General features: G+C 32.6%; 2 protein-coding genes across 2 annotated transcripts; one reads left to right on the top strand and one right to left on the bottom strand.

Moving 5' to 3' along the window:
- Nucleotides 1–13: 13 nt before the first annotated feature.
- LOC148624151 (uncharacterized) lies at nt 14–4,790 on the top strand. Its single transcript, XM_088566687.1, has 3 exons — nt 14–71; nt 2,022–2,189; nt 4,548–4,790. The coding sequence occupies exons 1-3, from the start codon at nt 57–59 to the stop codon at nt 4,788–4,790; spliced, it is 426 nt and encodes a 141-aa protein (XP_088422813.1). The 5' UTR covers nt 14–56.
- Nucleotides 4,791–5,286: 496 nt separating this feature from the next.
- On the bottom strand, nt 5,287–7,580 carry LOC148624150 (uncharacterized). The gene is made up of 3 exons (XM_088566686.1): nt 7,149–7,580; nt 6,254–6,400; nt 5,287–5,859 (listed from the first exon to the last, which is right to left on the bottom strand). Exons 1-3 carry the CDS (start codon nt 7,456–7,458, stop codon nt 5,714–5,716), a joined length of 603 nt encoding a protein of 200 aa, XP_088422812.1. The 5' UTR covers nt 7,459–7,580; the 3' UTR covers nt 5,287–5,713.
- Nucleotides 7,581–15,359: the final 7,779 nt, after the last annotated feature.

Raw genomic sequence — 15,359 nt, 5'->3', positions numbered from 1 at the left:
AAGCGCTAAAACGTCCTTACGAACCACGTGTTTTAATTATAGAACCGCGTCATAAAATGTCATCTATTGAGGTAAGAAAATATCTGTTTTCATTTGATTTAAATCACCTTAGCACGTCTTTTTCCTGTATATATTGGAACCAAGGATCGCAAGACTGAACAAGTTAGGAAATGCACCGTGTATATGTACGACATACACTGTGAAGTCAGCCTCATATCTTGACCCACACTTAAAGATCGATGGTGAAGGAGTTTACGACAGACGTGGTGACTTTTCATTCAGAATTGTCAACTTCCCTTTCATCTCTGGCAATTTTTCTTCAGCACCTGCGTATGGAGTTTTCATATCACAACTCATACATTATGCCCGAGCTTGCCGTAAATACGCGGACTTTTTGTATCATGCTAGACTTCTTACAGTTAGGCTTCTGGAACAGGGTTATGTTGCTACAATATTGAAGTAATCACTACAGAAGTTTTATGAACTCATGGATCGTTACGGTGTATCCATTTGCACCATGAAAACTGATTTGTTCAACGTGTCATAGTTTTCCTTTCCTCTTTCGTCTGCCCCGGACTTGACTTTTTATGAGCAACTCGGTGGGTGTCTCTAGAAAAGCAGAGGACGCTTACCCTACCAGTGCACCTGGGTCCATGCTTCCAATTTTTAGTGGAGTCCGAGTTGCTCATTTACTTTTGTTACTCTGTATGTATTATTTCAGTAACTGTATGTTCTTTGTTGTGTTTGTCTGTTTTCCATGTGGGTCTTTGTCCCTGAATTACATTGTTTTGATTTCCGCTAGAACCTTGGTTCTCTTGATTACTCATTCAACTCAAATTTACCAAATCTCAGCCAGGACTTTATATAATATAAAGATCCAGATCTCTGTATCTTTAATTAAAATTGTGCTGTTAGCGTAAATTTATACGCACAGAGTCGAGACTTAGTATATTACCTTTATTTCTAATATATCTAATTATGTGAAATTAATGCTGATTAATCTTGTTTGCAAATTTGAATTAAGAAATTCGAATCTTTATATAACATAAATGTTTGGTAAACAGAGAAAACATAACAAACAATTATAAACAAAACACAGAATCAAGGATTTGTATAGTATTGGTCCAAGATTATTATTTTTTTCAAATGTGCGGGAAATTTACTTTCTTTTCTACCGCTTCAAGGTGTTTGATTTTCTAGCTTCACCAACGTTCTATATTTAGTTGTGAACATCGAAGACATTGGTCAGAGTATGTCCTACATAGCGGCTGGGCTGCTGTAAATTAAAGACGCTCTGGCCTATTCCCAGATCCCACGTCTGAGCGTTTTCTCACTCTGTCTTGAAAATACGTACGTCTACGGAAGAGTAACATTTAAATTTACTGACTTAAGGTTTTTTAATAACGTCATTTGCATTTCTAAATTCAAATTTTTATATAATTTAATTTCAGATTCAGATGTAACACGCTTTCTGATTGGATATAAAAATTTGCCCATCATCTACACTACCAGAAATTTAACTACAGATTTTATGTACTGTTAATGCCGATATAAAATCAGTACTTTTTTCGAATGTTATTCGAAAGAAAAGTACTGATTTCATATCGGCATTAAAAGTACATGAAATCTGTAGTTAAATTCCTGGTAGTGTAATAGACCAAATTTTGTAATGTGACTGTAACGTCATCGACCGTTTTTGCTGATTTACTCCTTAAATTCTTAAATTTACCTTTTGATTTCCGCTAGAATCTTGATTCCCTTGCTTACTCTTTCTGAAACTGAAATTCAGTTATAAGGAACGACAGTTATATATATTTCTTTTTTGGTCTATTCGAAATACCCGTAGTGCAATCTTGAAAACAACCTGCTACGCAGGCTGTATAGTGTGCACCACGTGATTGTGGCTATTTCCCTATAGACGGAAAAAAAATTAACAGTCATTCCCTAAATAACACTTGAAACTAATGTCTGTTTCGAACTAAGATTATTAAAACTGTCTTTTTTCTAATGATGCATTTCAGTCCATTCCATGTACAATGACCTGTTATCCTATAAGGCTTAAGCCAGGCCAGGAAATAAAAGAACATCTCACTACATTTGCCAAACAGAATGGACTTAACGGGGCGTTTGTTATGAGCTGTGTCGGCAGCGTCAACAGTGTAAAGCTGAGGATGTCCGACAGTAAAACTGCAAGTTGTTGATATTGCTTTGATAGAACCTTGTCATAACGATGCTTTATAAACATTTTCCCACCTACAACAGTGACGTCAAATAAGTGCACAGAGACACTTCATGTTTCGACTTATGTACACCATCAATGAGTGATACTACATTTGTATCCAACACCAACGTCATAAGATAGTATCGCCCATTGATAGTATAACCCGTCGAATCAATCTAAATGAACCCATGCGATATATTAAGGGGTTTGATTTTTTTTGTTGTAAAAAATGGGTATGAAATCATTTCGAAGATGAAATTGAACATTTATAATTAAGAATAAATGAAATGTAATAAGCCTTTCGCTTACCCCATTGGTGGAAGCAGCACCCATAGCAACACGGCACTTCGTATACGTCCGCGAAATAAATAAATGAATATATGAATAAACTGCGGTCGTAAAATGGTAATACCCTGTCGTCGTCATCGTCGTTGGCGCCCGTTTACTCTCGTTATTTTACGATAAAACTTTTTTTTTTTAAATAAGGGATTATTATTTTTTTTCAGATGTAAAATATGTGTTATCATTAGACTTGACAGAGGAAGTTGATTGTTAATCCGATTTTGACGCTTCTGCCAAGTATCGTTTTTTGGTCAGATTTACTTGGAAATCCCTGCCTTTGTATATCAATCAGATTTCTAACGGTTTTCGAGTTATAAGGGGCCAAAGGGGGCAACACCCATTAATCATATTTTTTCCCCATGTTGATCCAATTTGGATTTTTTTTTATCAGACTCCCCATGCGCTATTCTGTCAAATTACATCTCGTACGTTTGTTTAGTATTATGGATCGAATGCAAAGCCAGGTCTTTGATTAGAATTTTTTCACCTTAATGCCCTGTGCTTTTCTAGAAATACCCAACGAGTTGCTCATAAAAGTTCATGTCCGGAGTAGACTAAAGTTATTTGTACACGGGCTCATGCTCTATTATCTCAGCGGGATGTAAAGTTGGATTTTGGAGCGGTTTGTCATGGCATGGTATAGACTTTAGAAATTCGCACATAAGAAACGTTTTCTCCATTTTGTATTTACTTTTTTTCTTTTTTTTTCTCGGGGTGGGGTGGGGGGGTAATTTTAAACGACGGTCTCATATTGTTATATATTTACAACCGTTATGATTAAATAAAATAATGAAAAATAATAATAATTAAGAAATGATCTCTGGCTATATTACAGTTGTGAATATGCAAATATATATATACAACGAAACTTGTCTAAACCGGATCCCTTTCTGACTTTAAGGTTGTTCGGTTTAGAAAGGAGTTCAGTTTATTCAGGTTAAGACACTGAAATGGACACAAAGGGTCTTCAAGAAGTATCTTGTTAAGACAGGTTTTCGGATTATTCAGGGTTCGGTTTAGGCAGGTTTCACTGTATATAAAAATAGCCAATTACAAGGCCTTTCCGACGACCTTATTTAAATTTACCCAAAAGCCACGGTTTAACATGGCCGCCGTCGGACAATAAAAATTATTCATAAAAATAGCCTAAAATCGTAAAAAAAATAGGAAAAAGATCGTAAAGACTTGATTTTATTTCTTAAAGAAAACCTACACGTGGGGTAAACAACAAGCGCTGGGCAGACCTCCTAGGCCCAAGGTTTACAGAGCAAAATCGTTTCAAGTGACCACCATCCTTATTTATTGACATACTGATCCATATCATACTTCACGGGTATTCATACTATATATAGAAGGGTATCCGAGATACACGAGTCAAGTCGAGGTTTTATTTATCTATTTATTTATCACCGCAATCAAATTCCAAATGTTGTTGGTAGTGTTTATGTTATTATTATGTTCCCAAAACGAAATGGGAAAAAATATTCTATTTTGTCGGTTTGGTCTTATTGTTATTACAAGTAATCAGTCTCTCAAACATTTCTCCATGCCAAGAAATACCCCCTAAAATTTCTGGTCTGCCCCCTACAGGCTCTAATTATATTTGGCAACGTGATAGTACAGATGCTGTCATTAATGTATCTATTATCTCAGCGGTGTGTAAAGTTGGATTTTGGAGCGGTTTGTCTTGGCATGCTAGCATATTTAACGAGTCACCTTTTAACGAGTGCTAAATCCTTCTAATATCTTAATACATGTATTTCAACTAAGGATAGCTGGTTTGCAATGTGACGTCATATTATTTTCTACATGCGAAAACGGGATTTACATCAGAGCTGATTCCAAGTTATTAAGCGTCATTGCAAATTTTATAGAGTCCTTAGATTAGTTCAAAACATACAGTGATCTCTAACATGATACATTTATGGTTACATCATCAGTATGATAAAATACTTCCATGTTTGATGTGTGTTTATGTTTTTAGATTAAAGACTTTAACGGAAACTTTGAAATTGTTTCTTTGGTGGGCACTCTTTCTGATGGCGGTCACCTCCATACTAGTTTAAGTGATCAAAACGGTAGCGTATTTGGTGGTCACGTGATTGGCAACATGAGTGTGTACACGACAGCTGAAGTTATAATTGGAAATTGTAGTGATGCAGTATTCAGACGAGTTCAAGATGATGTTACAGGATACAATGAGCTATCAATTGAAAGAATAGTTTAAAACTAAAAGTGAAACTTTTTTCGTGCATGCTCACAAGGCAATTATCTAATGATTCATAGACATTGAACGGATTATATTCTCGACGAATCCTAATCTTTTCCAATTACTGTAATTGAGATGTTTCTATTTTATGTAACTATTGCTCATTAAAAGAGTAATTAGTATTTTTGTTGAAGTTATTGATGGTGTTGTATTCAAACTTCTTACAGAAGTACAATTTTCCTTTTGTAGTACAGAAAGCATGGCGTAACATTCTTCTGAGTTGATACTTCACACTCAGAGTTCAGATTTACTAATTCTTATTATGCATTTCAGCCTTTGCAATGCGGAGTTCTTCTTCACATAAAAACAATCTCTTCATCTTTTACCATGGTTTGATAAAGGAAAGAAGCTTTTTCAAACAACACTATAGGCATACGACACTGCACTTAACAAGACAGAAATAAAACTTATTTTTTATCATAGACCTGTAATAAATTAAATTATAGGTCTATGCTATGTTTATATTGATCGTAAATTTATTCTAATTTATATTTTTGCTCCATTATCAGAGGGAACATTTTCCTCGCGAAATTCAGTCTTAATGTTATAATTTGAAGTAAGAAGTCCGAGATAAGAATATTGAATTAGTCATTGAAGTCTGATTGAAGTTTGAACTGAACTGTAGACTCCCTGTAGCCCGAAATCGAGGCTTGCACCATGAATTGTTTCCTTTTTCGTATTACTATAAGGTACTTACTCTGACGTGTGAATTAATGTATTTAACATTTAAAATTAGTATTTCGTTTTTTTTCACATGACTTGAACAATTACATGTTTGATGACATTCGTGTCTACTTTACACATTTGTATACTGAAAACAGATATAACACAATGCACGCAGAAATATATAAGGTCTACGACAAATTACACTACATTTCTCTTCATGTTAGTTCAAGAATCTGAAATATTCCCGATATGAATACTAAGATAGCAGCACCAATAGCCAGTCCCATAGACCATCCAACTTCAAATCCTATCTCATCAAACCTCGCTCCAAAAATAGCTATTCCTATGACGATGAAGAAAACTGTAATGAGAACGGTAAAACCAACTTGATTACAGGTGTTATAAACATTATAACAGTGCAACTACGAAAACTGTTAACTGCGGATCTATTGGAGTACGGCTGATATTAGTCAGATCTGAATGATGAATCTTAATTATCGAAAAGAAAGTTATGCCAAATTTTGTAAGGGGCGTTCAAGTACTTTGAAGTGAATGCACAGAAAGTGTATAACATAAAGAAATTCCCGTGAAAAATTAAGGAATGATTTAATGAAAACCCATATTACTTGGTATGAATACTCATAGCATAGATAGTTAATCTTAATCAAATATTACCCGACAGAACACTAAGTCTTAATTTTGCTTCATAATCATGTATACATGTAAACATCCGTTATCATGTTTAATTATATTACCTGCTGCAAAAGTGAAAATAATCATTAAGTATAAGGCTCTTTTAACTTTACAAGATGGTACACAAACATATAGAAGAATCGTCAAAAGTGCCAACACTATACTTATCAAGCCTAGACACTCCATTGCTTGTGTAGCTCGATACCATCCTGAAAATGGATAAGGCAATAATTACAACAGAATAACTTTTTAAGAACACATCATTTCTATAAGAACCAAATTGATCCTTCCACCGAATGCCGCTGACAGCAATGAAGGTAAGAGAAATATAATAAGGCGTGCAGGTGCGGACCCAAGGACTGACATACCGGGCGTACACTCCCTCCTTAAATCGGTAAGAAAAAAAAATCACCACAAGCTTCACCCCATAATATTTTTTGCCTTGCTTTGCACGGCATTTAATTTAATTTACGCCCCCCTAAACTCAAATCCTGGATCCGCCCCTGGCGTGTATACCAAGTACTCATATATGTAAATAAACTTGATTAATACATGTGTGATACTCAGTTTTTCTATCTTTTCCTATTCCACAATACCATTTTATATAAGATCTTTCTCACACTGGACCTTATTTCGTTTATGTTCATTTCTTTTTTTTTCTTCATTTATCTTTACAGTCACATTTGGTTGATTTTCAACATATCTTGACCAACTTTTAACTACTGATTGACTTCGCTGTGATCTTTTATTCTAAATACTGTTCCTAATTGTTAAAAAAATCTGATCTTTTATAATTGCTTGAAGGTTTAAAATCTAGATTTGTGTAACAGACTTGTGGCACAATTTTACAATATAGATATTTCCGTTGAGCATTTTTTTCACCATAGGTGTATTCATATACTGACAACAAATAGAAAACGAAAGATTGGAAAGGTCTGCGTACGGAGTGTGTCTTACCTGAAACAGTAACAGTAAGTGGCAATTCATCGCTTTTCAGTAAAAGACCTCTATCTTCATATAATTTTGGTTGTTCATTCCAAGGATAATGTCTTGTGTATTTCCACAACCCATAAATCCTTGTACCAGTATGGAAAAAATTTGTTACACCAAAAGTGTCTGAATTTATTTCATAAGTCTCGTCATAATCCTTTTTTACCCAAACATCGGATGAAAAAGCAATAAAAAAGAATATCACTGACACAAGCATAGAAAACAATGCTAAAATAATGCACAGCGAAGCCTCCTTCAATCTCTTTACAACAACCATTATTTTAGCCAAATGAAAACAAGTTGAGTAACTGACAGAGGAAAAACATGCAAGATTAGTTATAATTAAACGTTAGAAGACAGCAAATAGCATCATAAACAGCAGAGTTTCTCTATCTTTAGAAGATGAAACTAAAAATAAAAATCCTCTCTACATACAACAATAACCATAACAACGGCTCGAAGAGGAATTTGTTTATCTTAAACATAAATTACATATCAGTAATAAAAAGAATGAAGCATCAGTAGTTTATTCCTTAATCTAAATGAATACTAATTGTGAGGTGATAGGCCAACATATGTATTGTATATGTTGTTTCAGATATTTACAGGTGTCTGAGATACCGGATGGTATTTTCGTTGACTTCATAACTCCACAGTTAAATTTTCAAGAATAATTAATGCTTTAGTATGTATATTTAGATACGTCCCCGATTTTGATTTCAGATAGTTGAGCCTTGATGTCGATTTTTACAAGGTTTCATATATTTTCTGTATTTTGCAAACAAATTAAAAGAAAACTAGTCTACATCATTATTTAAAAACCAAAGATGTAAAAACCTTTCATATTCTTAATCAAAGTCCTGATGTACTGTATCAATTTATTTCGATCGTTTGAATTTTTACGTCTCCAATAATCGTCAAGATGCAAGAATATGGAATAAAAGGAAAGTACCGAGTTCGAATTATTCAAACGTATTTAACGCAAATTTATTGTTGTAAATCATGATTAATATTGAACTCTGTTTTATTTTCAAATTCACCATTCTGGTTACGAAGGACATTTAAAAACAAAGACACACCAAAATAAATTATGCATCCTAACAGTGCGCCAGTTTGCATAATATTCAAGTTTGACATGGGCTTACATGAAACACCTAGATGAATGAACACAAAAGTCTCCGAAATACAGAATAATTGAACTACAAACTCAGGGTCGGATCACGACACTATAAAAAGGGTGTGCTAGTCAAGGTTCCCCAGAAAAAAAGGGAATGCTAGGACATAATTTGCATTTTTTTAAATTTTAGACATAAAAATGACAAATTTTCCAATAAAAAGGGGGTCTCAAGCCCCGTAACTCCCTTTGATCCGCCAATGAAACTACTAGTTGGCCTTTCCCAGTTTCTAAATTCAATTTATCGACCTACAGGTCGAAACTGCATGTCTGTTTAATTATTCAAACTTAATCTACAATCTTTGGAATTAATCCTATTCAAAGATACATATCCCTCTACACTAGCTACATTTCTCAGTCGATAAGCTTTGAAGCTCAAGTGCTACAAGTTATCACATAGACACTTATGCGTCATGTAAAAGTGCTTACAGAGACACATACAGTAACATAAATGCCAAAGTCTTACAATATTTCAACAATCGTGTCTGGTGCAGGAAACATTAGCCAAGCACTTTTAAGGCCCTGGAGAACCCACAGAGCTCTGTCATAACATGCACACGACCAAAATAGTAAAATAGAATTATTATTGCAAAAAGCAATATCATCAGACCAAAGGGACACAATTGCCGATAGATGTATTATCGAAATTCCTATTCCATCGCATATGCAAATTTCATAATTATTTGTCATCTTCGGGCTTTCAATGAACCGGTAACTGTAATTAAAATACACCAAATACAGCGGATGAAATGTCAGAATAGTTTCGGGGGTTATGCTACCCTTTTGTTAATTTTTTTAATTGGATCGTTGTTGTATAAACCAAATTACTCAGCATATCAAGTTTGCAATAAAGGTTGTTTACTGGTGTAAATAACAGAATTGAATTTGATGTATAAGAAATACCTACAAAGTGGTCTTAACTACCTGCATTTGAACCTTAATTGGGTATGCCAATGGGGCCATTTTCCTGCGGTAGTGCAAGATAATTGCAGCTGCTGACATGCTTTACAAATCTAAAGGCTCTGGTGACTGCTATATCAGTTCCGATCTTCGATCTAAATTGATAAAAACTGAAAATTAATCAACTACCGATTTCTGAAGTAAAAACTGTAATCGATAGTTAAACAGTATCCAACTTCACACATACTTACAAATTTTGATCTGTTTCACCTTATTCCCAATTTGTTAAACCTGTCCAAAAGTTAATTTGCACATCACATTCAGAGTATTGTCACACACAGTAATTATACTCAAATAGAACTAATTTCAGCTCAAGAAATGATTTTCAAAACTAGACACTTTTTATCAATTTGAATTTTCCCGCCAATTTTACTTGGTTAAATCACTGCTCTTCACTCCCTGTTTATTAATCATAAAATATTGATAATAGTGTGAAGATTTTCACAGATATTTGTATTAAAAGGAACACCCTTAGAACATGTAATGATTCTTGGCACATTACTGCAAGAACTTCATTCCCGAAATGAAAATGTTGAATAAAACATCTTTCAAGGCAAAAAGGGAGTTCCTCAAATCTTCAGTTCATTGAAGACTAAATCTTAATTTTATTTGCAGAAATAATAGAATATTATTGGGAAGAATAATTGCCAGTAACATATTTAAAGGTTTTAGGAGATGTATTGAACAATATAAAAGGATTACATTTAGACTATATTTTTGTGTAGTGTTCTGAAACAGTAGGAAAGTTCCAGGCATGAACTGGCAACATAAGGTATTTTGATGAATTGAAAACCTAAAAAGATGTTTTAATTAGAGAAAATTATTCTTTTTGACTAGTAATGCATAAAAGCACAACAATTCATATTATTTATCCCTTACACAATTTGGCACTGATTATAGTGTCCTTTGTTGTCATATCTGTTTTGCTGTTTACACATGCTGTGATCAGAATTGTAACTGTGTTGTTTTATTGTGATAATGTATTGTGTATGACAAATATTTAAAAGAATCACAACCCTGCCTAACTATTTGTTGACATTAATAGTGAATTACTCAATACTGTGAATATGTATAATTGTTTTATGCTATAGTCAGAACATACTTGGCTAGAAAGCTCAGGTTCTACCGAGTTTGGTTAATTTCTTTTTGTGACAATGAGATAAGGTGTTTATATGTATGTAAATGTTTATATATTCATATTCTCAATCCTATGTTTCCTGAGTTATCAAATTCATACATAACTTCAATTAAATAAAGACAGATAAAATTTAATTCATAATAAAAACTGCAATTCAAAAACATGTAAAGTCATGATGAAAATGTTCTATATTTCTCAGAAGTGTACAATAATGACAGAAGAGAATATGTATATAAAATCAAACATTTGGCATTTATACCTTATGAAAACCTTACTTTGGCTTATGTTGAAATGATACTGGATTATGTGAAATAACTGACTTTGGTAAATATCTCGCTTACAATTCCACATTCTGCTTATACAAGGATTTTAACTTGTTAATAAAAGCAGCCAAAATCACCGAACTAATTTTTATCTGATTAGTGAAACAATACAATTGAATAATGGGAATACTAAAAAAAAATAACTTTTTAGTAAAACAAGATTTATCAGAAAACTTGGAGTTGTCTCATCAAAGGTATATTTTCTTTGTAGAAGTCGCTGCTTTCAACAATCTTGTTAAATTCAACAAATTAGCATGTAATAGTTTCAGAACGCAAGATTAACATCTGGTTGGACCATGTACGACCTTAAGATGACTGTTTGTAGAATTCCTTTTATACATATACATCATGTAAAGTTTGGCTTCCTGTTAAGTTGATCTTGAAAAGAAATTGTTAAGGAGGTAGACTCAGGGTAAGGGGCATAACTCTTCAAATCAGTGATATGTTTGTATCTAATTCAATTTCACCAAAGTATATCAAGCTTTCGTCTGAAACAGAATAAAATCAGTCCAAGTTAATTTGATGTTTACATGAGATTGATGTAAAATGCTGAATACAAACGTCTCAATGATTTGTAACAGTTGCGTCCCTTACCCAAGGTCTACCTCCTTAAATGAACCCAAAATGCCAAGTGGTAAGATAAACTCACATGGACCTTTAGTCTAGCTAGGATAACAATAAAACATATATTAAAATGGCAAAATCAGTTTCTTTACCCTTATTTAGACTTTGTACACATTCAAAAAACTACTGGCTCCAGAGGCTTTTAAATTAAAACAACTAACAATTTCTAAACAAAAAACTATTGGCTCCAGAGGCTTTTACATAAAAACAACTAACAATTTCTAAAGTATCATCAAAACTATCTATCTAATAAATATTTAAACATACATAAAGATCATCAATTATTTAAACATACATAAAAGCATCAATTATTTAATATCAGCAACAAAACAAACAATTTAAAGCTATTACCATTCCATCATTATAGACATGAGTTCTGTCAATATCATGAACATGTAATGTATTGTTTTTTGTTGAATAAATGTTCAGATACTGAAAAGAATATGATCACTCATGTATTGAAAAAAGAATTAGGTAAGAACTGAAAATATAAAACCCATACAATTATCATTTAAAAAAAAATTGCAAAAACAAAATTCCTCATAGCACCAACACATTAACTCACACAACTATCCAAACACTACAAGTAAAAATTTATTGTACTGAACCAAGATCCTGATAATTCCATTTAGACATTACCTTGAGCATTCATAAACACAAAAATAACACATAACCATTATACAATAATTCACTAGTTTTGGACTAGTAAACAAGTGCATCTACCGTAACTTTATAGCAAATGCTAAGCCCACTGTCTAAAGTATTGACAGTGATGTACAATGTAAAGTGCTCTCAAACAGAATATACACTTAGAAAGAGATGCAGGTATATCTGATTGATCTTTATCTAAAAAATAAGTTAAAAAGTTAACTCTAAACTAACAATTACTGGCTACAAAATACACAGATAAAAAAAAAATTAAATAACTTAAAAGTACTGGTACAAATGCAAAGAGTTTTATTATTGCTATAAATAATATCCTTATTTATTAGTATGCTGCAACTTGCATTCAACTTTTAAAAAATCTGAACAAAAAATATGACAGCACCGAACAACCTGGAACCTATCTGCAAGGTTCTATTGTGTACCAGTATTTAAAAAAAAGTACAATCACTAAACATGACAATACATATACCTAAATTGTTTTATTGGCAAGAATATGCAAAAATATCAAATAAAAAATAATGATACTTATTAAAATTCTATAAATCTTCATTTCATTTAAGGTATATCTAACCTCAACAACAAAGCAAAGCAGTGTTACATAGCTTAAATACAATTAGATGATAATAAAACTAATGCACATTTAAAATGGAAAATTTTGGTGAAGAAACAATACTTCAAGGAAGAATTGAATAACAGCAGTTAGGGTAAAAAATACTAAAAAAAAAGAATTTCAGAATGTCTAAGATTGGAATTAAAACTCATGTTTTCTTTGTTATATATGAAAAATTACCGTAATTTGACATCTGAAGATTACAATCTTCATGTAAAGTAATCTAAGGAGTCTTTATGTGTTGACTATACATGTATATTCATAAACAGTTGTTTTACAACAGAAAATCAAAGCAAAAAGATGACACATATAGCTAGCTGTTCAGTATAACCTTGCAAAAAATTGACACCATATAATCACACAGTGCTGAGTCATGAATACTAACAGCAGATAGATTTCAGTTGAAATATTTCCAGTTATCGTTATCACAGAAATATGTAAAACATCCTAAAAGTTACGTGGGTTCATGGTCACATTATACAACATTTGTTAAACTAAGATCAGTTTATGTACCACATTTTTCTGTATAGGACATACAAATATATTATAATATACACATAACAACTAAACAAAAAAGTAGCCAAAAATATTTCATATAAAAACTTAAAAAAATATAAAAATAACAAAGATATACTGACACAGAAAACAAAGAATCGCAAAACTACAAGCACTTAATAACTCTAGGATACACAATTATTAATCAAATAAATATATATTTCAAAATAATTATTTCCCTTGAAAACAGGACTTAAAATTCATAACCTACAGAAACTGAAAGAATCACTACAAGTTGAATAGGCAGATTATCAATTCATAAATAAAAGAATAACTCTTCAAATTAAAACATTTTTTCTGACAAATTTCCTTTCTATCAAATAACAAAATTGCTATGTACAGCCACATGTCCCCTGCCACATAAAACCTTATCCAATATATAAACATACTGTCCCCTGCCACATAAAACCCTATCCAATATATTAACATACTGTCCCCTGCCACATAAAACCCTATCCAATATATTAACATACATTATCCAATAGTGATATAGTATAAGTGTCAACACTTCTATTAAACATGGGAACAATAAAACTGACAATAAACTAAGTGCTCTGTTACAGATAATACCCATAAAGATAAAAGACAAATCCAAGAGCACATTTATTGAATCAAAATAATGGTGCAACAGGATAAAGTAAATTTGATGACTAACAATGCTACACAACTTAAAAAAAAATCAAATTCACTCATCTCAGAACAGTCCCATCAACCTAGTGTTCCAATAGTAACACATACACAAAAATTGTTAAAAACCATTCACTCTCATTAAAATTGTTTAATCAAAATAGCAGTACAATGGAACTGAATATGGTAACTTACATGTACAATCTTAATGAAATAACAGATTAAGTTCAGCAGTCTTAGAAGACTTTCAGTTATAAGCAAGGTGATTTTAATCTGAAGGATCATGATGGACTCCCAAGACAGACACATTTGTGACCCTAAACAGACTTGAAATCTTATTTATCGGATTCTGTGTATCATTCCCCCCCCTAAAAATCCAAATTTCATTCAAATTGGAGGTTTGGTGGAAAAATCAGTTGCCATGGCAACAGCAACAGCAACTTTTGAATCTTCTCAAAATATAAAATTAGCATGCACTTGCTATGCCATTTTAACTAAATCAAAATTTCATCCAAATGGACGGACTTTGAAAGTTTGGCAGGAAAATTGGAGACCATGACAAAAGCAACTTTTGAATCTTCTTGAAACATGAAAATTTTCACTTGTCATGTCATTTTTACCCTTAAAACCAAATTTCACCAAATTGTAGAATTTAAATTATTTGCAGGAAAGTCGGTTTCCATTGCAACTGGCAGCATATTGTCAGATACACTAAGATACAACTTCAGGTGGTACTGCATATGTGTACAAAGTTTCGTGAGACTCCAAATAATGGTTTCTGAGATCCCAGTCTGACAAAATTTTGGAGTGGAAGAAACAAGAGCAAAATCAATAAGGTTCTCATTATTCAAGGCAGAAAGGAAGTAAGTGTTCATAACTCACAAAGGTACTCTCAAAATAAATCTTCATGAGAGAACAACCACCAAGGGAAGTAACTAGAAGGTAAATTATGTGGAAGCATTGTGGATGTAGGCCCAAATGTGTTAGCCTACTTGGTCCTAATAGTGAAGCCTCTAAAAGCTGGTAAATTTACAATAAAGTCCAGTATTGATAACTTAACAATGAACTTACATACATCTGAATTTCAATTTTCAATGACTGATTCATTCAAGCTCCAGCATTCATTAGGAAACTTTTATTCTAAGAATTAGTTCCTCTTCATTCCAACTACAACGTAAGGCCATTTTCAACTTATTGAAATAGTACCAGGTATTTGAATTTGTCTATGGCTCTAATAAGGAACAGACCAGTAAAGGCTTTGGTGCAGGTGGAGGTGCATTGTATGTATATTGATAAAGAATGCAGCATATGTGTTATAATAGCATGAAATACATTCATTTCAGAATATTTTCAAATTTGATCATTTGATCATAATCTCTATCAAATTATGCAGCAATTTCACTGTTTTTTAATCAATTCAACTCAAAGATGCTGCTGTTTTTTTTTGTTTTTTTTGTTTATGTTTTTTTTTGCAAATGATGTGAATATAACAAACTGAAAT

This window comes from Perna viridis, chromosome 2, assembly GCF_037379345.1.
Source record: "Perna viridis isolate PV_CMFRI_1.1 ecotype Kerala chromosome 2, ASM3737934v1, whole genome shotgun sequence".
NCBI classification, from domain to species: domain Eukaryota; kingdom Metazoa; phylum Mollusca; class Bivalvia; order Mytilida; family Mytilidae; genus Perna; species Perna viridis.
Note: the sequence above shows the minus strand (reverse complement) of the source record. Positions and strands in the feature narration are given on the sequence as shown.

Bases quoted from the DNA above. Each gene is read 5' to 3' on its own strand.
- LOC148624150 (XM_088566686.1), bottom strand. From the start codon at position 7,458: ATGGTTGTTGTAAAGAGATTGAAGGAGGCTTCGCTGTGCATTATTTTA. The intron at 6,401-7,148 runs GTAAGACACACT...ATCCATTTTCAG, and splicing joins ACTTACTGTTACTGTTTCAG to GATGGTATCGAGCTACACAA. The intron at 5,860-6,253 runs GTAATATAATTA...TTCTCATTACAG, and splicing joins TATTTTCACTTTTGCAGCAG to TTTTCTTCATCGTCATAGGA.
- LOC148624151 (XM_088566687.1), top strand. The intron at 2,190-4,547 runs GCAAGTTGTTGA...TTATGTTTTTAG, and splicing joins GGATGTCCGACAGTAAAACT to ATTAAAGACTTTAACGGAAA.